This window comes from Melanotaenia boesemani, chromosome 4 (assembly GCF_017639745.1).
Source record: "Melanotaenia boesemani isolate fMelBoe1 chromosome 4, fMelBoe1.pri, whole genome shotgun sequence".
In the NCBI taxonomy this organism is placed as follows: Eukaryota; Metazoa; Chordata; class Actinopteri; order Atheriniformes; family Melanotaeniidae; genus Melanotaenia; species Melanotaenia boesemani.
In genome coordinates this window covers 22,394,176-22,418,669 of record NC_055685.1, presented here as the reverse complement: position 1 = coordinate 22,418,669, position 24,494 = coordinate 22,394,176, and the positions used below count along the sequence as shown (strand labels likewise).

The window sequence follows — 24,494 nt, the reverse complement described above, 5'->3', positions numbered from 1 at the left end:
GTCCTGAACTCACATTAAATCTTAAACAACTCATCTGGAGGCTGCATGGCAGTATGGAAGTTGTCACTGTTGTGTCACAAAAAGGTTCCTGGTTCAAATATCTGCTGGGGCCTCTGTGTGGAGTTTGCATGTACTCTGTGTGCATGTGTGGGTTCTCTGGCTTCCTCACACAGTCCAAAAACATGCCTGTTAAGTTAACTGGTGTCTCTAAATTCACCCTATGTATGAAAACCAGGATGAGTGGTTGTTTGTCTCTCTGTGTGGTACCTGTGATAGACTGGCAACCTGACAAGGGTGCAACCTGCCTATTTCCTGGGATAGGCTCCAGTTCCAGTAAAGCCTACATAGAAATAAGATAGTATGGCCTATGGATGGATGGATGGACAACCCTGATGATGACCACTAGGTTGAGATAGCACTACAGATATTTGGATTATCTTTTTTAAACTGTTTACTATAACATGAGACACAGAATAAATATTAACTCAGGATTTCCAACTGTAAAGTGTACTTACTTTACTGCAAAATAATATGAAACTGCTGTCAATGACCTTGAAGAATAACTGTCTAAATCTAGATTTATTCATAACAGCTGCTATAAGGGGGCTTTTAAATGGTTTACTCATGACACAAAAAAGCACATGCCATTGTGAAATGTATAGAAACATATTCAGAAGAGTTAAAGTGCAGGAACATCTTTCATTGCATTTTTACCAATTTTTATTATGCTTGGTTTTCAGCTCTACTTAAAAGTTCCTGGTTGATTGTTATCAAGTAAAAGGTTACTCTGACAATAATCACTGTCTGTATGATGGAAAAGTGGTAGTAAGTGTTAAACAGCCCTTAAGTATAACAATAAATATTAAAGACTAAAGAAAAGCTCTTTCAGATCTAAAAATATTTGGTTTTTGTACTAATATATCAGCTGGAACTAAATCATGCTACTGTATATTTACAGTGTGTTTTTTCTCAGATCTTTGAACCCTGGTAGGAGTTTAATTAAATTCAAGACAAACAGAAATGAAAAGAAGCGAAAGTCTGGATCAGTAAGTTAAGGTTGCTTTAATTTCTTTTCTTAAACATTTATTCCAGGCTGAATATCATTACCACAGTTTTGACATGTATATCATTAATATCTTAGTTAAACCATCAGAAAATAAAAACAGCCATAGAAAACATTGTTTGTCTGTCACAACTGGATGCAGCTGTATTTGAAGTCCTGGAAGTACCACACACACACACACACACACACACACATACACAAACACACACATTACTGACCCTTTAACCATGAGCATTTTCATTACTTTTTATCACCAAGAGGCGATTTAACAGATTGATGAAAGAATTTTACAGAACCTCAAATACAGCTTAAAGTCAGGTGTGGAGACGACACTGGAATAGTCTTATTAAAACATTGCAAGACAGTCATTCACCATTAATAAGAGAGGAAAAAGTTGCTCTTGCCTTTATTCTCCTACAAAACAGCTAGCTATTACTTTATTTTTTAAGTCTGATTTTTTACAAGACAGAGAAAAAGAAAACATGTTGGGATATGAAGTGTTTTAAGAGCTTAAAAACATGAAAGGCCACTAATCAGTGACTTGTCCCACAGATCTTAACACTGTTTGCATCAATGGTGCAAGGAAACACTATAAAGTACTAGACCATAGGTAGCATTGTTACCATAACATGGACATTTCCTTTCTAGTAAAATCACACATGTAAGATTGTCTCGCTAATACGAGAAGTGGTCATTGATTAATTGTATAATATTAAAATGCTGTACAGGAAGGGAGGTTGGAGCAATATTTGAATGTTAGGGCTCTGCTCACTCGGCTAACTACAAGATTCTGGTTTATTGTGAAATGCAGTCACAACTTACTACATCACTCATAATGCAAATCAGTGTGGGGAGTGTGTGCAGTAACTACAGCTCTAGATGTGAATGTAAACAGGCAAAAGTATGGAAAGATAGATTCTGAATGATACTGTGTGTGTGTATGAGTGCATATACTGTATACATGTGCGTTTCTGTGTGCGCAGCGGCGTGGACATGACTCAGGCTAGGTAGGCTGACCCTCGCTTGCAGCCAGTCAGAAACACCCATCAATTGTACTCACACAGAGTAACACTGAGATAGAGCAATAGTCAGTCAGGTTACAGTGATGTCACACACACAGATTCACGACTACCGTTTTTGTTTTGTTTTTTTTACACTGTACACAGTTTCAGAGCAGGAGGAAAAGCATCCGGCAGTGTCCCAGGCAGTGAGTTTTACTTCTCCATTTCATTAAGTCATTTTGAACAGATATTGTGCTTGTGTGTAAAAAAAAAAAAAAAAAAAAAAAAAGAGGGGAAAAAGACAAAGGTTTATTCTTGATGATCCAATCCAGATCCCCCTAAAATCAACTAAGAGGGATGTAGTATAGTAGCAGAAACTAAATACTACAGTTGGTCACAGTATCATGTCCTGAAAATCAACTTACAGTTAAAAAAAAAACACTTTCCTTGACACATTTTTAACATAATTTTTTCAGGTTTCAAGACACCATTTTCATTCAGTCGTAAAGGAAAGCTAATTTCTTGCTGCTTTCCATTTTCTGAACAGGAAAAAAAATGGGGGGAAAAAATCCTGTCCCTTTCAGTCCTGATCATCTTCTGAAACCTTGACAGCTTTACATAGCACCTGACAAATGTTAAGTCACAATTATCTGTCCGTCGCTTCCGTTTTCAAGTCTCTCCTGTTCCCTTATCGCCAGTCAAGGGGGAAATGATTCCATTTGGAGTTTTATTTCCCTTTTCATGAGACTGGAGGCAGTAGGAGATGAGGACAGAATCAGGCATCTTTCGTTATGTTTTTCAGTTTTTTTGGCACAGGTTGAACCTTCTTACGTCCATTGTCTCTGACTGCATTTTCCAAAATCCTAACAGTTATTTCACAACAGCATTCCTGGATCATGTTTAGAAATGCATGAATCAATGTGCCTACGGCATGTGTACGTAAACAAGTATGGAAAGAGACGTGTACACCATTTTTTGAGTTCACATTTCAAGTCTGAGACAACAATGTTAACTTAAAGAAGGAATGTGGTGGCACAGTTCACTTCTTATCTAAACATGGCTTTCTGTTTCACTGGCTTATTATTTTTATGCATGAGTATTCGGTTAGTCTATCTGCCAGCTTGTGTTTGTTTATGTGTGTGTGTTTGTACAAGAGATACAGCAAATAATTTCCATGATAAACACGCAGAACACCACATAACCAGTAAGGATTCAACAGTCTACTTTTTATGAAATTAGAGTAAAGCACATGTTCACTATTTACAGCTCTGTACAGTGTATGTGTGTTTGTGTATGAATTTGTGTGTGTATGTGTGGTCTGAATGTTAAAGTGTCCTGGAGTTGAGAGGTTGGAGTGGCCCAGATGCCTCCATGGGAAGACCGCATACAGATCCCAGTGGAGAGGGAGAAATCTGAGGAGTAGATTAGGAAACTTGAAGAAACTGTGTCAAGGTGCTTCTGTTGCTTTGCATTGTGGGAACGTGAGCCAATCCGTCACGGCAGTGGTGGAAAAAACAACTGAGTGTGTGCGTCCTTTAAGAAGAGAAGCAGAGATAATGCTCTTCTAGGATGATTTTTTAAAAGACAAATGTAGATGAGAAGTTGACTTTCAAAGTGCAGTCATTTGCTGTGGTGTCTGGCTAATGAGTTCCAACTTGCTGTGGTGTTTCTGATGAACTGGTGGTTAAATTCAGTGGACCTTGAGAAACTGAGACTTGCTGGTGCTTAAACGCACTCAGCGCTGGTTGAGCCCTGGTGTGAGCGCTGTGTTGGATTTTGCTATTGGCTGTGAGAACTGGACTGAGGCATCACTGGGTTAAACTGGTCTTTAGTGGACTGAGGACTGTGGTCGGGCGGCGGCGTGAGGCCGACTAGCTGGATCAAGTTGGTCGTTGGGAACGGAGCGCCGATTTTGGTCTGGTCGGTTGGTGGCCAGGTACTTTGCTCTCATACTGGAGGTGTACTATGGGAGAAAGAGATAGAAACAGGAAAAGGAGAGAAAAAGACAAGGAAACCACCAACAGGAAATGATTAAGCATTAATATGATAGATAGATAGATAGATAGATAGATAGATAGATAGATAGATAGATAGATAGATAGATAGATAGATAGATAGATAGATAGATAGATAGATAGATAGATAGATAGATAGATAGATAGATAGATAGATAGATAGATAGATAGATAGTGACATGGGATGCAAACACAAACACACAGAGGTCAGCAGAATCACTGTGACCAGTCATTTGGACAGCCGGGGTTCAATAACAACACTCATTCATTAATTAACAGCTGATTAGGTCTGGATGATGTTATTGTAAATTAGCAGATGTGGTTCATTCATAGTTAGTGCTCTACTTCTGATGTAGGAGGTTAGCCTGGTGTGAGTTAATGCTCTCATGTGAGCACCTATGTAGTTACAGTCGGAGGTCTCTGGTTTCCACATCTATGCAGGAGACAAAAGAGCAGCTCTGCACAGAAAGAGGCCCAGTCAGCGGCCCTGCCTAAGAATAAAAAATCATGGCCATATTATTGGTAGCTAAACAACAGTAGAGGTGGGAAATAAGTGCTATTGTGCTTGTTCAATGGTGAAAGTGAAGGGGCACAGAAACAGAGGACACATACACCTCGACCAGAAGATGCACACATAGACACAGTGTGGGAACAGGAGGGAGGGGAACCAGGAGCTTTAGAGGTGTGGGCTTGAGTTACTCTGGGGCAAGATTGACAAATATCACCAAGCTCAACCGCAAAGTTCAGACAGGCGGCATAGAGCAAAGTATGCATCTTAAAGGTGCTAAAGGTATTTATGCTAGGTTTGTTCAGTTGATTCAGTCCACAGCATTGTAATGCATGATGTGTACAGTTGATACAAGTTTGATGGAACAACATTCACAGCTACAGGCCCAGCAGCACCTTTGTGAAACCACAACAATCAGCTCTTCATTTTACAAAAAAGATGTCTGTGATTCCATAGTCTCTCTTTATTTTTCCTTTTTTCTTCTTCTTTTTTTTTTTTTTTTTTTTCGCTGGTCAGCAGCAAAAATGAAGTGTTATGTGGTCTGTACATTCTCCTCAAACAGCACTGACAGCCATGGTGAAACAAACCAGACTCTTTACATCAGAAATAGAGGCCAACTTTGAGCCCACCATGACACAGCAGTAACTCCCTCTTTTTGATCCAAGTGCAAATCCCTTTGACAACAGGCTACTTTTCCAACTTCCAGTTATCCCAGGCTGCCAAAATGACGTTCATGAAGGAAATCCATGACCACGGTCTAGTTTGAGCACATAGGACACTTGCAGTGGTGTGGGGACAGGGGCACTACCTTCCAATATCCACACATAGCAGGCCATGAGACATCAGGGATCAGATGGTTGATAATTCACACCAGGTGTCCTTGTTAAATAACACACCACCTCTGTGGGTTTTTAAATATTCTGCCCTGTGGGTATTGGAAGATAGCTGAGGGAGAGTGTGTTCTAGAAAAAGTGCACTTACAGAGGGTGGAGGGGACTCCCTGCCAATCAAGGGGGTGTTCTCACACCGAGGGTTCTGAAAGTTTGCGTTCTGGCTCCTGCGTTATAGAATAAGAGGTTACTGCACGTGGTCACCCTGCCACTGAGCTCTTAAGCTTTTGCTGATTTGCTTATCATGACTGATAAATGCCCTTTTACAAATGACCTAAATAATACAGTAATCATAAACGAGGGACTTAAATTTGGCTAAATTTTACACGGAAAAATATTTACTCTAACAACGAGACAGTGATTCAGAATAATAGTGTGTTTTCAGTGCGGGGAGCCACAGGAAACTTGCTTTAGGCATATGTAATAGCTAAAAGATGTGCATATGATTATTTGCAAGGGAAATATTACAGCTATTAAAGGATTCAATGGGTCGATTAAACATCCATGTATTTCCATAGACACCTACAAACCTCAGCCTGGTGTTGTAAATGTCTGGAAAAAAACAAAACAACAGCAAAAAGTGGTTCATCTTATCAATGCAAGGAAACACTGGGTAATTTCTATGTTGTAACAGAAAATAGTACCTGTAACTCTCCAAATTGTGAATGCTACACTGGCATTTCCTTCAGCAGTTTTATATAAACAAATACAAGTCAGAACACATTTATCCTTTTATAGCATCTGAATCCCTCTAAGTAACTAACTCCACAATAGTTCATTTTGTCTGGTTTGGTCCCTTAACTAAAAATAAATAATTTAACATGGCAGTGAAACCAGTTTATAAAGTTTGTAATTAGGAATGCACTTAAATGATTTCTCAGAATTATGTTAATCTGGTTGTGAGCTGGTAGTAGTATGTTACAGCTAGCAGCTGTAACATATCCTTCAACAACACACCAAGTGAAAAAACATATGACACTGTGAAATCATGCAAGATGGCTAAGCTTTGATAGACCGCTTTGCCATCTGGTAAAATACTTTAGGTAAGGGACTGTCAATGTCAGTCTGATTTACATACAATTCTGGTATAAACCAGAAGTGACAGTTTAGAGACTTGGAGCGGGAAAAGTCCCTCTGCACTGACATAATATGCATTTAATGTAGTCATGCAGATTATTCCATTGTAAAGCCTATGTTGACTGTCCAAAACATGAACAAAATGGTCCTTCTGTGTTTCAACATTCGTACAATGATACAGCACAAAGCTACATTCTACTCTCTGATTTAAGGCATCAGAGTTACCATACTGAGCTTGAATTAACTTTAAGTCACACGAGAAGTATCAAAATATGTGCTAACATTCATGCTTATTTTGTTTTTTTTTTGTTTGTTTGTTTTCAGAGCAAGCAATGCAATCCTGTGGCAACAACACGTAGCAAGCGAGGTGAAATTAAAAACTTATGCAAGTGAAACTGTATTTGTATTTCTTGTCATCTATTCTGCAAATATTGTGGGCATGAAGTAGCAGGCTGGCTGATGCAGGAAGCAGCTATTTCTCTATCAGCATCAAAAGGAAATCTAGTGACGGGTTCTAAATCACTTTGTGACAAATATTACTGACATGTCACAATGGACATATAAAAAACATATTGTATCATGGTCAGTGAATGCTGCAATGCTGCTAATATGGGTCACAAGGGGCAAACATCAGCTACTAATGAGAAGCAGTGTATTGACCCTGCTAGCCTCCTGCTAGCGGTGGGTGCTAACTCACATGTATTCAGTGACGGGGGCATTGCTGACAGTGTGGGCTGTGGCAGGCAGGCTAGCTTCGCTACCGTAGCTGGAGCCACAGCTGTAGAGACTGGGCATGTGAACGCGGTACAGGTTATCGTGCACACCACCCCGTGAGGCACCCGACTCGTCCTCTCCGTCCTCCTCATCCGTCCTTCATTTGGTCAGGTTAAAGGCAAGGGCAGGGCACGAGAGGGCACGATGCACAGGAGGGGAAAAGGTAAAGGGGAGGGAAATCCGAGAGAGACAACAAGAGTGTAAACAAGTGGCTGAAGAGGAGATTAGGAGAGGGAAGGTGTACTTATAATATCGAGAGTTCCCCAGATATAAAAGACTGGGTAAGGCCATGTCTCAAGCCCCGAAGCAGCTGAACATGGGCAGCACTCATCTACAAAACAGACCCACTAGAAATACAGAGGACTCTAAACTGAATACATGAAGTTTTTCTTTGAATGCCTGTATATTGTTTAATAATATCATAGTCATAAGAAAACAGTACTCTCTAAAATCCTCAAAATTAGAATAGTTAGAAACATGCAGTCACTTTTCTCATGCAGTCACCAGCTATTAACATAGAGGATTTGCTCATGTTACGTGTTGTCCAAATCAAATTTTTCGGGCAGCATTAAATGTCAAGAATCCCTTTACTGCGATACAATTCGTGCATCTCCGTGTGCTCTATGAAAATCAAAGCAAAAACATCAGGCAAAAAAAAGAAAAGAAAAAAAGACTGATTTGAGCAAACCATTTTCAGACATAAAATGGTCAAAAATGTAAAACAGCCGGCAACGTAACAAAATGAGGCATTAAATAAGATATGTGCTGATTTGGAAGTTGGATTTCTGGCAACAGATAAGTTGATAACCAATTACATAATGCATGCTCAATGTTTGTAAGTTGACCCTGTTATAAAACCTGTCAAGCTGTCCAAACACTTAACACCACATCATAATAAAAATGTTTTAAATAAGTAAAGAGGGAGAGAGCTGTATATAGAATATTTTAGCCTGGGCCTGTGTTTACAAAGACAATAAGCAAGAGGAGCTGTTGCTGCTCTGATTGACCACCAGATGGAGGTGTTTCACTTCATCGACAAAAATGAAGTTAAAGTGTGAAGCCCATCAAACAGCCCAAGCTGCTGCAGCACAGTCAGTTTAAGAAGAACTGGCCCTGGGAGGAATTATTCTTAAATTCAGGGACATCACAACTTACTTAGTATCTGCTGGGCCATATGCTTGTATAGCTTGTGATTCAAACCCAATATACAAGCATAAAACACCACTATTATGGCACAGCTGTGTTTTATGATTCACATCATTCACCAGAGTAACAAGCATTACTGCATGCATGATCTATACGTCTTGCACTGGTTTTATCACTGAATTATTTGGTTGTTGGGAAGGTTTTCTGCTTGGACTGATTATTTGACCAAAGGGTTGTTCAATTTCATCAATATCCACCATCATTCGCTGAAGCCCCAAGCATTTCCAAATCAGGACAGGGAGAGAGGAGGAAAGAACAGAAGGAGGAAGTGGGGCACAGAAAAAAATGTGTGGTGACATACTGTCTAACACAACGCTGGTGCTCTGAGTTCGTAGAGGAGAAAAGAAAATGAGAGATATGTACAAACAGAAAGAAATCATCGGCCAGGCTGGCAGTGCGAAAGGCAGACAATAAAATAAACAAGAAAAATACTGCATGGATGCAAAGACAGGCAGGGAGACAAAAGATACAACTGTTCGGGAGGCGAACACACCCAAAGTAATGACATGCATGGGCACCAAGTAGGTTCTTTACAGGTCTTTCCACTGTTTTCAAGTCCTTTAGACGGATTCGGCTGGATTACAGTAGCAAGTTTGAGTTAGCAATGTCAGTTATTAGGGAACAGACTAACTAAAGAGATGGGGTTAGGGATGTAAAGAGCGGTGTGGCTGGTATGTGTCTGTTTTTCCATTGCATGGTTCAACTCAACTCTACCTAACTCTTAACTAGAGATAATGTACCCTCAGCCTTGGTGGAATCTGCAGCTTATCATCTGTGGTACATTGTGAATCTGTCACAGGGACAGGACAGGAAAAACATGTTTTTTTACCACTCTCATGTGCAAATACAGCACTTGAGATACTTACACCTTTTATGCTCAATCCATGGATCAGTCTTAAGTCTTAAGGCTTAACAAAAAAAGAGAGAAAAGCAGCTAATGTCTAAAGAAAAACCTAGAGTGCCTGGAAAACTAATGGCTTAATTACACTTTAAAGGATCACAAAAAAAGATGTGCTGCTTGGAAGCTAAATGTTAAAAAAAAAAGACACAGTATTTGGATGCCTTATCTGAAGTCTGTACCTACAATGTGTAAATTCTGCACAGAGATTGCAAAATGACTCCTGTTCTAAGAGAACAAGAAAGTCTGCTGTGCGCTCAGAACTTAAAGCTACCTGCAGAAATAAGACTGAGTAGAGTTAAATGGAGCCATACTGTCCCATGATAACGAATGAAATGTGCAAAAAAGAAATTATGGATGTGTGTGTGTTACCTCTTGCCAGGCCAGGTATGTGGCACACTGCACACAATAGAAGAAAACATCAGAGCAGTGACAAAGGAGAACAGAACCAAGTAGATGAGACCCTCCACCCCGTCATAACACAGCCCGGTCAAAGCTTGGACGTAGTCCTGCGTGGAAACGAGAGGAGAAAAGTCAGCTGGTAAGAGAGGCTAAGACTTGACGACTTTTTTTCTCTTTAAACAAGACAGAAAGTGACTCACCATATGTAGGCTGCGGCAGTCAACCAGAGCTGTCAGCTGGTGAAGACCAACCTCAGTAGAATTCAGCACTGACTGGATTTGCTCGAGACTCCCCTGCACACACAAAGCAAAGGCTTTGCAGGTACCCACAAATATAAATAGACAACATTCATGCGCATGTATACACACACAAGATGTACAAATATGTGCTGGTATTTTGCAAGTGGCATTTTAATGTCACTACAAATGTTTAAAATGCATTTATCTGTGAAAAAAAGACCTACAGATCAGCGCACATGCACACACTCACACACCTTGGTGTTGGCATGGTCACGTGTTGCTGATCTCAGAAGCTCTGCCACATCATCCTGCATCTCCACCAATGCTTTGTGACTCCCCGACAGTCTCTATAAAAACATTCAAGGAAGCATGAGAACCACACAAAACACATAAACAAATATACATTTTAGTTATTAATCTGCTTCCTTCAAATCTCAAAAAAAGAAGACGATGATAAAGTTACCTGCTGGAAGGGGTTAATTTGTCCAGAGCTGCACCTCAGGTAATACTGCAGGATATCTGGCAATATACCAATAAATACATATCAGTATAACACTGCCTACACTTGGAGTGTGAAGTTTAATTTAAAAAAGGTAAACTCTGCATGTAGAAATATTTCCTATGGTCCGTCTTTCTCCACTGAGGCATGCTTGTGGTATTATTCAGGCATAATTGAGTGTGCGTATGTGTCTTTTATCTGTGTGTGTCACGAAGGTAACATCTGTGCTCTACAGTGAGCAGATAGAGCGGAAACTACTGACAGACAACAGAACTCATTAGTTGTGGAGAGAGGCACGGGAACTGAGCAGAGGAAGGGACGGATCAACTGAGGGAGAAAGTGTGATGCAAAATGGTGAAGAGAGAACAAATCAGATGAAGACTGACAATGTTAAAAAAAAAGTGATTAGAATTTGTTTTTTTGGGATGCTTCTGGAGCATAGAGGAGGAAAAGTGAGCTGGGAGTGCAGGGTTGCTGATGCATTGCAGTCAGCAAAGAGGAAGAGCTTTTATATACCCGAGTGTCAATCAAACACAATCCCGCTGGATACACACTTGCACACACATAAACACACAGGGTTGTTTCCAAAAATAGAAACCACCATGTTGGGGTGAGATTCAGTTGTCAGTGCAGACACTAGAATCTCGTCTAGATGTTTTTGCTTATCTGTCGACCAACAGTGTTCACTTATAAAGAGCCCTATAAAATATTACTTTACAGAATAAAAACAGACAACAATTCATAATTTATTATGAATGTTATTATAGTTTTTGATTCAGTTGAACTTGCTAATCTGCTTTTTAGTTAAGTCTCCAAAGGTCTGATAAAAAAAAAAATAAAAATCTTGCTCTCTCCTGCATTGTTTTGTCTGCATACCTTGGTTGATAACAGCATTTTCTTTGGTTACCCTGGTGATGTAGGTATCCGGGGAAACGCAGAAGTCGCTGGCTGACTGTAAGAGGGTAAGCATACATGACACATCAGGCTACTGTGAACACACTCACTCCAGCAGTGGGTAGAGATTACATCATTGCAGAACCAGAGAGATCTTCAATGTTGCCATGGTTACACTTACAGCAGAGACAGCCAGTTCCAGGCCCAAAGACCCCCAGCTGATTATTAGAGTCAGAACCCCGAGCAGACATACTCTGAAAGACAAAAAAAAAAATCCTTTAAAGGTCAAGATTTATCTCTCTGACATAATATGCATGTCAGAGTCTTAAAAAATACAGATCCAGAGGCTGGAAACTATTTGATTTATCCAACAGGAGCAGCTTTTGGAAGAAGATTTGATGTAACATACCCAATCAGAGTGCTTCTAGAGTTACGTATCAGACCAAAGAGCACCAGAAGACAAATGAGAACGTCAAACAGCAGCAGGCCAAGGTACCCCAACCACCTGTAAATATGCAAATGACCACAGTGTTTTATACAAAACGATCCTCAACATTTATCAGTCACAGTTAGATCACTCACTTGTTTCAGCATTATTACCACTTGCCACAACAGTCAGATGGGTATGGCTGAGTTACTGGCATTAATATTCTACCCCAACCTAAATGCAGTATACATGTGTAATTATATATATAATACTTTTTATATGCAAGTATTTTTGAGTAGTTTTTAATTTTATATTGAAAATATTATTTAATTCCAAATATTTGTTAGTACTAACCTGTAAAAGTCAAATGTCTCTGTTTTTCGGGCCAAGTCCTCCAGAGAAATGTCAGTGTTGGACCAAAAAGGAACATCAGCCATCAGTCTCACCAGCTCATCCAGTTGTCCCTGCAGCTTTTGGACAATAGAAACATAGTCTGTCTGATCCTGGAAGGCTGTCTCTAACTGGGCCAAGTTCTCCTCCACTGTCTGGTTTAAGGCTAAGGCATTGTCAGACACCTAGAGACAAAAAAAAAAAAAGTAATGTCATACATTTTATTGTGTGTTCTGTTTTTGATAGTTTTTTTTAGTGCCGTAGTAGATTGCTCACCAGTTTCTCCACCCCAGATACAGTGCGGTTGGCATGACGAAGGGAGTATGCCAAACGATTGGCTCCATCACTCGACTCCCCATTTCCATAGAATCCTACAGCGATGCCAGCGCTGGGAGGCAGGAAACAGTATATATATATATATATATATGTATATATATAGTATAAAATACTTCAATCAAATGTTGACTCCATAAGTAATTCATCAATCATCAATTTAAACATTTTTTCTTCTCCCACTTAGATACTTATATCAATGAGCACATACAACAACTTAGCATTGGCGGCCAAGTTGTTGAGTGCAGTTCTTTTGTTAACCAGCAACAGGCGGCACTGAGTTCTCAGATTTTTGCTTTGGTGTCATCCTAAACTAAAGCCTCAGGCAAACACAGGACTACTAGAAATGATTCACACAGAGTCTACACAATAATTGGGTCACCAGACCGCGAATAATATGAACCTTCTGCAGCTCTGCACCAACAATCACATATTGCATATGCTACAATATTTGTTTTTTTTTTTACCCAGCAATCTTTGTTCCAAAACCAAGTACTCCTTAACCCTGTTTATGCAACAACAAACAACACTAACACAGTAGAAATCTTTTTCCCCAATTCTGTTTCATCCAATCTAATCCATTACCCCCTGCACACCCCTCCCCACTGTGCTTTCATTTTCTCCTGCCCCCTATAAAAGCTTGCGTGCCCCCCTGCCCTCCTTTTGTGTGCTCTATCTATGCATGTGAATAACTGTATGCTCTGTATTGACCTCGCTGTCTGCAGTTTTATAGAGAGAAATTTGTGGCCACTGTTAAGACAATTCATTCTAGCCCATTAGATATTGAATGGCCTCATGTTTTAAGTGAGTTTCCATTGTGTGGATTTGTGTGCGCGTGTGTAGAAGCTTTATAATGTACATTAAGCATAAAACAACAAATAAAAAAGAGACAGAGGGTAAATATAAAATAAAAAGCCCTTGGGTGTGCACTGCGTGTTGAAGCACAGATCAGCTCGTTGATTTGTTTGTTTCTCCACCAATTCCTGCCTCCCACTATCCTACTCCATCATCCATGTGATCTCACTTTAAATAGGAAATCATCTTCCTCTTCTCTCATTTATTTCCTAGCACATTCCGTTCACTTTCCATCTTATCCCTTTCCTTCTTTTTCCTCCATGAGCGGTCCTATCAGGGGATTTCATTACTTTATTAACCAAAAGATTAGGATATGACACAAAGATTTGCTTTAGTGATGGAATAACTGGCAGAAAATGGCAGGTAGTTCAAACAGAAAAAGCTCCCACACAAATACATTGCAGACATACATATCTTTGAGGAACAGAAAGGGTTTCTGAGTGATGCTAGCTCAGACAGACAGAGATGTTTTATTCTCTGCATCAGTGCATTTTTAGATGAAATGAACTGACATCATAAACTAAAAATTCTTTACTGTACGTAAAACAGTGCACAGAAAGGTGTTCAGCTGGAGCTCAGTAGATAAGACAATTCTGTACTCAGTCAAGTAGTTTCATAATGAATTAAGTCTAAATCAAGCTGTTACACCTGAATCCTAAATATGCATGTCCAATTAGCTGTACAGCAGAACAACATTTCTTTTTATACAGGGCATGGACAAACTGCTTTTTTCATGCAAACAGAAGGCAACACACAGACAAATTATTACTAGGTATATAACAAGGAAGGCAACTAATGAAACTTTAATGACTTGATCAGGAATAGTTTCATGGGATAAGGCCGGCAACAGCCATTCAAATCAAGATTTTCTAAAATAAGTAAATAAATAAATGAAGAATTAAGTGTATGTTAGTTTAAACTATACATTTAGGGAGAGATGTTGATAAGTACTCAGTATTTTGTGACACTGAATTAAAGTACTGCAGGAAGCACTGGTGGAGAAATGTCTCAGCACTTCTTTTAAAAGAAAATCCCTCCTACAATTGATTATAACAAAGTATGGTTATTTATTTTATTCCAATCATTTCATTTGGGTTGGCATTTCTTTTAATGATAGCTCAATGTAAATCACTTCTCTCGGTACAATGGCTACGAACTAATAAAAGATACAGCCTCTTCTGTCCAAAGACGCTGCACCTGCACTGTAATGTCCACATGTTGTTGGCACCATGGCAAAAATAGATATGACGTCATGTTAAAATGTGACAAAGAACTGCACAAACACATGAAAGCGCACACAATCACAGACAAATGCATGCACGCATGCTCAGATCCATATCAAATATTCAATAAGAATATTATAGCCAATCATAAAATATTAAAAACCTACAAAAATCCCTCTTCAGCCTGGAGTCACATTCAGTCAATCTCACGCACACACACAGAGAGCTTTCCCTGACTGTATAATTCATTTCTCGTCTCTGCATCAAATCTGCTTCTGTCTCCATGGCAACCTTTCTAGGCCAGGGAGAAGGCCATACAGAGAGAAATAATAAATAAAGAAAGAGATGGAGCTGTGGTAATGGAAGGAGGTAAAGTCATAAGAAGAGGATTAAAATAAAAAAAAATTTTAAAAGTTAAAAAAAGAAGAAAGAAATAGTGTGTCTATAAGCATGCTTGTATCTTTCTGGGAACCTTTGTGTGTCAAGAAAAGCACGCAAACCTGCATCTGTAATGTAAATACACTCTGCCCTGCTGCTAGGTCACTTAGGTGAAGGACCTCAGTGTTTATCAGAGATAAAAACGAACAGGCTGGGTCCCAGGTAGACTAAAATGGACATCAGGCGAAGAAGCAAGAGGGTTTGAACAGTAAAATAGTCTCATTTTTACCCATAAAGGTAAACCTGCAATAATGTTGTCTGCTTAGTGTGTTCATAAAGATTAAAAAAAACAGCCCTCACTTTGCAATCTGCATTAAAGAGAATATACTATATACTAATATTAAGTTTTTCATGTAAGATTGCTGAAGTTCCAAACAATGCAGGCATTAACAATTCTTATATCTTTCATTTTAAGAGCTTTCTGGTAAAATGGAATAAACAACAATTGTATTAATCTTTTTTTTAAGGAAAAAGTCTAATCAAGTCTCATAATACTAAAGGAAAATGGATGACTGTATTCCTTCAGTCTTTGATGAATTCAGTAATTTCTCTCTGAGATTAATAAAGTATTTCTGATTCTGATTTATCTTTCCTTCAATACCTTTTTTAATCAAATCACACAATGCTTTTGCATTTCAGATGTTTCTGATAGCTTTGTTTATGTGCAACTTTAAAATGAGCATAAAAAAACATTGACAGTACATTTGACACTGTAGTAATAATGGAAGCTGAACACAGTGTCCCATAGAGATGAGCAGCTGGCTGAGATGTCATCATATTTGACAGTAATAACATCATTAAATAATTTTCTTCAGCAACTGTTTGGTTCTTGTGGACAACAATGTATGTCTCCTTCTTTCTGTCTGTCTTTTGTGTGTTTAGAAATGCTCTGTCTCTCTAATTATACAGTTAAAACAAATTCTGCTGTGTTGAGACAAGATTCCTCACGTATGATAAACAAGTCTAAATGACAAAGAATTTTAAAGTTGGGTGTCTGTAATTATAGCCAATTGCTGTATATACATCAGCAACACAGCAACAGAGCCAGCTTGTTAAGGCAGCAGGGCAAAGAAAAAAAAACTGGCTACACTGTGGCTGATAGAAAAGAGATCACAAACTTGATGCCCTAAATTAAGGATCAGAAGCATTTGTGCTGATTAACATTGATTGCAGATTTAAAAAGATCTGCAGGGGAAAGTAAGAAGATTTCACCAACAGGGCAATTCCTTATCAGAGAACCCCCCTCCCCACTCCCCACCCCCAATGCCGTCAACCCTCCATTTGAATAGGTAGGTATCAAAAATGGATAAATGGGCAAGCTTTCTTATGTAGCCTCTCACCTGCAGACGAGCGTAGCAATGATGACGCACCAAGCAGTGCAGCAGCAGTCAGCACTAGGCTGCTGGGAGTGTGTATGGGAGTGCGAGGAGTCGTCACTCTTGCGTCTTCTGCAGCAAAGCCAGAAGGAGTAGAAGAGGAGGAAGAGGAGGTCCAGGCCCAAACACACCAAAGCCAAAGAGCCAATGAGCAAAACGGACTAGAAAGAGAAAAATATGAATCATTAATACAATCATGATGTCAAAACACACTATATTATTTCCATTATAACATTTGGCTTCATTCTGTCAGTAAACAAATGGACTGGGTTTTAAACTTATCATAGGGAAGTGGACAATTTAGGATGTAGGATAATGACACAGGAAGCAAGTTAGCTGATATGAGCAGAAACCAGATACAGACCATATGATTTAGCACATAGATGCTCATAGAAATTGAGTCACTCTCTTCAACAATTTGAGGCCAGAAAATAGTGTCTCTCTAGTGGAAGTCTGATGTGCTATGAAAGATTAGCAATGCATTGTGCTGTATTTGTTCACCATCAAACACACATGCCTCTATAGAGGGAGCGGAAGTGCTGCTGCTGGGGAGCTGTCTACACCGGAGACCCACCACACAGATCACTCAACTTCCAAAAGCTTTGAAGTGTAAACTAGGGAAGGGGTGGTAGGGGCAGACAGAAATGGTGAGAAGTAAACCAAAAAACAAAAAACAAAGCGAGACAGACATGGAGACACGGAGATACATACAAGGAAGATGATGTGAAACATGATGACTGAACTGAACACTAAAAAGTGAGAAGTGGATAAAGACAGAGATGAGGGACCTTGCAGCAATCAGGCTAAAACTGCTGAAATCTTTGTTTTAATCACGCACACCCAAACAAAGACACACATACACAATGACATGTTGATTTTTCTTTCCCTTCTGAAGTTGTCTGGCAAAGTCATTGTGGTGCAAGAACATGCAGAGACACAGATATGTTCCTGGAAATCTTCATTTTCCACCTGCAGGACTACTTAAAATGTAGAAAGGAATCTTGCAAAAAAAAACTCTAACCCCTAAGAGCAGCAATAGTTTAATTCTGGGGACCTTGGATAAAAAGACAATCTGACCCCAAGATCCTGCCAGACTCCCTGGCTTCCCAGGCCATTGTTTTTTGTTACTTTCAGTTATGTATTTCCATACCTTTTGTTGTCTGTTACAATATCTTGGCAGCCAGCAACATAAATTTTTGGACAACTAAACAAAAAAAATGCATCCAGCTGTTGTATTCTGGCACAGTGTCAGCACCTTCCAACACTGTCATACCAAAATCAACACCACTTGCATGACTAAATCATCAGAACTGAGACTGCTCAAAGAATAATTTCTGAACAGTGTACGTATATAACCATTCACAATAACTCGTCACACTAAAACCAGCAGAGGTGCAATCTCTATCTTGTTGAAGGCACATATGTTTTTTTCACATAGGGTTACAAAAAAATAACCCTTTGATAAGTCAGTATTTCCTGGTGAAATGTGAACTGTGACAGATGTGTAACTAGGACAGCAAAAGGCATTTTATCAGCATCTGCAGGGGTGTGGCCAATCTTACCGAGGTCACTGAACACTACAGTAGATCTCATATAGGATGTGACCTGCACAAATATAAGATGACTCTAAACCACAAACCTCAGTGTGAGCTGAAAATATAAGTGTACATCCATTGTCTGAGGCCTGCCGGGTGTGGTTAAGTCATTCTCCAATGTGCTAATGTGATGTACAAGGGTACTACATAACAAGTAGAGTTACAACATACCAACAGCAATAAATAACTGTTTGCATTTATGTCAGTTCTGTGGTCACCTTGACTATATTGTTACTTTTTCCAGAAAAGCAGATGCTAAGGTACAGGACTGGATTGGTTAGAAAGAATCCTGATGGGAGAAGATGGGAACATAAGCACCGCAGATTTCTGGTCTCTTCTATTATCCTGTGTTATTATCTATAGGATTAGTATAAGAGAGTTGGTGCTTTGGTAAAGCCATACTGTGCACCACTAATGCACTTCCTTGACATAAAAGAACCTTTCTAAACAAAAACTCCACATGTCCACTGTGGAGAACATACATGCACTAAAATAACATCATTAAAAGGGTATAAACTCTCAGTCAGTAAGCTCCATTAAATGAAGTAAAATGTGGAAAAATTATATTTTTTTGTCAGTTTTACCCAGCTGCTGTCAAAAAGGTGCATAAGAGCAATTGTGGTAATTATTATGCCAACCATGATTACAATTATCTTGGAGAAAATAAAAGCAATTACATGATTTGGCCATTACCTGTGAAAGCTAATGGGGTCTCAAACTATGTTAGAGTGAAATGCATGGAGCTTTGCAAAATTAGAAAGAACTGTGACATTTTAAAACAAAAAATAAATTAAAACTCTTCATCCTAAATGTCAAACTCTAAGTACTCTGTTCTTGTAATACACAATAAAGACATGGTTCATGGTAATATTTACACAGCAAGAAGCAGGATCAAATTATGCCATGAATTTTGTCTTTTGTCTGGGCTTTCTTGCAATCTGACTGCAACTACCTCACGTCTTTCTAGTAGGTTCGGCAGCTTCTAGATTAACCGTCGGGCCAAGAAACCATTAGAGCAGATTAAGAGTGGCTCAATTAGCTACTAATAGGCATGGGGGAGCTTGGCTATACGTGAGTGTGTCTGTGTGTGTTCACATCCACCCAACTGAAGATCAGCTTGCAGGCTGGAGGAGGGGCATTAAACACCCAGGCACACTGATCTACTTTCAATCTGCCCATTTAAGTATGTGTATGTGCGCAGCCATGAATATGTGTCGGTGTGTCTGAGCTGACAGGATCAATCACTTCCACTTCTGTGAGTCGTCCTTGCTCTCCCTGCCTGTGTGTTACTTTCTGTTGTCTAGCCTTGTTTACTACTGGACTCCTAACTTTTTTTCCAGAAGCAGTCACTGACCTAAAGTTCACTGAGCCAATATTTACCTGCTCTGTTGGGTAAAACCATCACACCACATCTAAGATTTAAACAAAGGCCTTTGAAGACTAAATCAGTATTTTTTTCTCCAACACTAAAAAAATAAAGGCATCTTTGTCTGTCCTATGCAAACTGTGATGACACAATTTTTTCCACTAAACTGTAGCATATTATCCAAAATGACAATTACGGATTTTCTCTCCACAACTGGGAATATGTGTTATTATGGGTCACATGATTCCTAATGTTCTGCAGCTGTTTAACTGCAGCTGGAAGCTGACTCTGCATTTCTACCATAATACAAACAGACGAATGCACAGCATACACATACATGCATAGCCACACATATTCCAATGGCTTGCAGAGTCTCAGGATAAGAGCTCCTATTTCAGCTCTCCAGGAAAAAAAAGGAAAAACTTTTCCTGAAAAAGCTGTGGAGTCAGCATCCCCAATAAAGTCAGAGTCATCAGACGGCTGCTGTTCTCTTAAATAAATATTAAACAGTTTTTTTAAGAGTGTGTTTGAGTGGGAAAGTTTTGCCTTAAGAGAGAACAATGGAGAAAAGTGGGTGAATGTGTGAGTGGAGAGTTTGAGCAGCATCAGAGCTCAAGAGCTGAATGCAAATGAACCTGAGCCAAATCACATCAGAAAGAAAAACACTACACAGAAGAATCTCTCTCTATTGTATGAGGGTATGTGTGTGTGTGTGTGTGTGTGAAGCTGAGATGTGGTGACGGACACAGTGCAGTGAAGGACACTGTGTAGGGCCTTGTTTGTATGTGTGTGTGTTTATGCATTTCTCAGCTGGATGAGTGGATGCATGAAAGCCTTTGAGACAGATATACTGAGCCTATCTAAAGATGGGCCTCACTGAAAGAGTAAAAGAAAGAAAGAGAGCATTCTTTCACAACAGACTACAGTCTCCCCCCCACACCCTCCCTCCTTCCCTCCCTAACTCCCCTGGTCCAATTCAACCTCCTTTTTCTTGTTCTTCTCTCCCTCTATATCGCTCCCCCCCCAGCCAGAATTAACAATTTCATCCTGAATAGAACCCCTATATTCATTCACACACAGTAAAACACACAACCCGAGGGGGTTTTGTGACCTCACCTCGACAAACAACACCTAAATAATCACTGACACAGAAATCAAGCATACTGTATGCGACGTATATACATATAGCATCACATGCACAACTGTGCACACACATCATGTACTAACATATGATCAAAGGGCAAAATGATCACTGACATAGAAACGGCTTCATTTGCTGAAATATGTCAGTATGTAATTAGTCTAAAAAGGGGGTCTTTAAAATTCCAGTGGGCACACACACAGACACACACATTCACAAAGGTCCTTAGTTAAACACTGAATAGCTCGCAGGAAGTGGCTATTTGGCAATTTAGAAGCACCTCCCATGGCTCATTGAACCCTCTTTCTCTCCTCTCGCCTTTTTTTTATCTTTCGTACTCCTCCTCCTCTCTCCCTTTTTCTCCCTCCACTTCTCGTCTTCCTCCCTTGTTCGTGGCTGTGGGTGCCTTCCCACGCTCAGCTCTTGAACTTGTACGTCCTCCTCCTCCCCACCGAGCGTGTCAGCAAACTACGTTGAGGGGGTGACTGCAGCACATGAAATTAGAGAATCTAAATGATGCTTTTCGGCTTTGTGAGAGCTGCAAACGCTGAGCTTTCTGCCGCAGAGACCTGGAAGTCACCTTGTTTGAAAATTCGAATTAAATGCAGCAAAAGTGGGCCAGAGGCCTGTTTAGAGTTAGAGCTGCTCCCTGATGCAGCCCTGTCACCTCAGTCAGTGATTAATCAAAGAACTCAAAATAGTTTCATGCTTTTAAATAATTCTACCAACTCTTATCTTTAATTAATAATTTAACTTAATCCAATGAAATGTCAAAAATGTGTGCGATAAAATCAAAAGAGAAAGAGAACGTTTGCTATTTTGCTAAGATAAACGACCTAACAAGTTTATTGATTCTTAGCTTGTATAATGAAAGATTACTAGCAATCACTCAAGTATCAAGTGCCTACACACTACTTCATACAAAAGATTTCATATACTATCTATGACTTGCAAGAAGTTGATCCAAATAATGTATTTACTTCTAGACTTGATGAACATAAAAAACTGGGTCAACATGTCTTGTCTATCCTGTTTTGCCATTCAACATTTCAATCAAACAGGAACATTGTGGGTTGAAAAATCAAGTCAATATGGATGTACCAGAAACTGCAATCCCATTGGCTCCAAACACAGTCATCTGCTTTGAGTCACTGACACCACACAGCTGCTTTCAAGGCTGATAAAGTGAAGGATTGTGGCTGCTACCAATTACATGCACAAAAATGCCTCAGGTTTTTGCTCAGATCCATCCCTTGTAAGTTATTGCTTCAAAAATGAAGATTGTTGCAGTATAATGACAAATTTAAGGTTTCAAATCAGTAGCCCACAACCCATGAGGCCATCATACAACATGTTTTCATACTCTGAAGTTGTCACATGCTGCTGCTCATCAGTTTTCAATGCAAAGGGGAACTGCTCTGCAGCTGTATATTGCCCATTTTCCTTCCAGTGCAATAAGAGACACACCAGGGAGTCGCACTAACAGAAACCTGTGAGAGTAAAGTGCTTTTATAGTGCTGAGTTATCAACAATTAACACGGTTAACAGGGGAAGAGAAGGTTTATGTGTTCATCTCTGATTTAGATACCTGACATTAACATAACAACAATTTGGGTTCTTAACCCTCACATCAAGAACCAGCTAATCTGAGAACTGCATTTGTAAACTAATGCTTTTTTGTATGTATTATTCCTCCATGCAGCAGTGAATTGGGAACAGGTTGATTTAAAGACATTTCTGTCCTTCAGCACTGAGCAATGCACTGAAGAACCCACAACTCTGTGGCTGTTGGACAGCCTGATTAACTACTTGGCCAGTCTGCTGTGAAATTGCAGCGTGTGCAGGTGACGGTGGTAGGATCATGAGGCAAAGTTGCATGGTGAAGAGAATGATGAATTCTGAGTGGGAGGTAATTATTCCCCCATACTTTTCTTACCTTCTGGTACTCAGAGTCCTCCGGTCTGAAGTCACTGCTCACTACTTGAAATTCCAGGTTGAAATGAGGCAACCGGTGGAGGAGATTCACCCACCAAGGAGGAGAATAGTTCACAACGGCCGCCATCCTGATGCAGCTGCCTCCTGGCTGACGCTTCGCTCTCTAACCTGATTCTTCACGGGGACACTGTAAAGAAATTCACGACCAGCTGTCATGGCTGTGACGAAGCTTGAAATCACCATTTCACCACCAAAGTCAGATGACGAAGTACAGTCCATAGTTCTTATTGATGGTGGTTTATTACCAAGACCTGAATCCATCATAGAGTAATTACAAAGGACTAACATTGTAATAAGGCTAATGTGACACCTTGTTAGTGATCAAATACAAAGGACAGATGGGACAGAAATGTCAATCAACATCCTAACATATCAAATACACTCTCAAATATATTAGATAATTTAACTTTTCATCAATTTTCTTTAATATAAACACTGTGAAACATAAAATTGTGTCTTCCTTACACACCTGTACAATACGACAGTGGTTTAAAAAAGTAAAAATGCTCAACCAAAAAGTAAAATCACCTAATATAAGCAAAATGCATTTACTTAAACATGAAGCAGATAAATTACTATTGTTCTTTTGAGGGTCTGGCTGTCTTCCTTTACAGTGATGTATGGTGGGTTACTGTCTAGCAGTGTCACGATGAAGTGTGTAGTAGTCTAATAAAATTACCATCGCCAATAAGCGATTTTTTTTGTTGTTTGTTTGTTTTTTGTTTTGTTTTTTTTAGTTTTTTAGTTTTGTTTTGTTTTTTTTTAACCACTTTGTGGGTAATATCAAGCTTATGCAGGCATGACAATAGCACCGTTGGTTAAAACCCCGCACGCCCCTGGTGCAAAAATCAAAGGCTTCGTGTGATAAATTTGTTAAGGAGAGAAACTGGTGATAAATGAAGTCCCACGCACTGCTGTGACTGTTTATTGCACAGAATTTACTGTACAAACACATGTAGGTCAGCTCAGGCGATTTCACCCTCGCATATTCAAGACGTAAGCTTATTCATTACAGTCAATAAAAATGTTAGCAAACCCGGATTAGCTAGCTTTATCCTGCTTTGTCCGTTAAAACTACTGCAGTCCCACAGTCGTCAAGGCGACAAGGATGACAAAAGACGTTTATTCGCTTCAGGTCTGCGTGTCTGTAAGATATCAAAGCCTCCAGAGATGGGGAATGGGAACCGTGATACAACCTACCTTGAAAAGCCCCAACGAATGCAGACTCTCGTTGAGTGTAGTCTTGGGAGTCCACAGCGGCGTGTATTTCACCTATTGTCTTCCCTGATCCGGTGGTGGATTTGAACACGACAACCGGTCGCTGCTGCATCAAAGCTGCTGAACCGAGCTAGCTGCAACGAGCGAGTCGACTGCAGTCGTAACCACATTGAAAATCACGGAAAACGATCACCGACCTGGTCTGCTCACATTTCACCAAGACGCTACGCCGCTTCGATTGCCTTCCCAAACGGCAGATTAGGGGTTAAACTCTTTGACCCGCAACCCAGTATCTATTTTTTGTTGCAGTTAGACGATGCCGTCGTTATCCTTCTTCTCCTACTAATGATTTGCCTTCGCTCCTACGATGGCCGTTGGTTCAGCGCGTTTAGCTGTGTTGCTCTTCAATTGGATGATATTGTTGGAAGCAAACGCGGTCTTTAAAAATCCGTGGACGATGGGGCTTTGCGGCATCTCCGACTCTGTGCGTGTGTGCGCGCGCGCTTGTGTGATAGGGAGTGCAAATGCGCAAAAAGGCCTCCCCCTGACGTTATAGTTAAGGTAGTACAAGTTGTGTTAGGTCTAAAAAATGGATGGATATTAAACAGGGTCGGGTCCTGTTTGTTTATTTATTTAACTATTATTATTATTATTATTATTATTAACGGGGA

At 39.8% G+C, this 24,494-nt stretch overlaps 1 protein-coding gene across 1 annotated transcript; it reads right to left on the bottom strand.

Moving 5' to 3' along the window:
• Positions 1-1,043: 1,043 nt before the first annotated feature.
• Positions 1,044-24,312, bottom strand: ttyh3b (tweety family member 3b). The gene is made up of 15 exons (XM_041982528.1): positions 23,806-24,312; positions 22,547-22,732; positions 16,473-16,669; positions 12,560-12,671; positions 12,248-12,468; positions 11,876-11,971; positions 11,648-11,720; positions 11,449-11,524; positions 10,537-10,592; positions 10,328-10,420; positions 10,035-10,127; positions 9,805-9,941; positions 7,252-7,425; positions 5,569-5,644; positions 1,044-4,027 (listed from the first exon to the last, which is right to left on the bottom strand). Exons 2-15 carry the CDS (start codon positions 22,670-22,672, stop codon positions 3,893-3,895), a joined length of 1,665 nt encoding a protein of 554 aa, XP_041838462.1. The 5' UTR covers positions 22,673-22,732; positions 23,806-24,312; the 3' UTR covers positions 1,044-3,892.
• Positions 24,313-24,494: the final 182 nt, after the last annotated feature.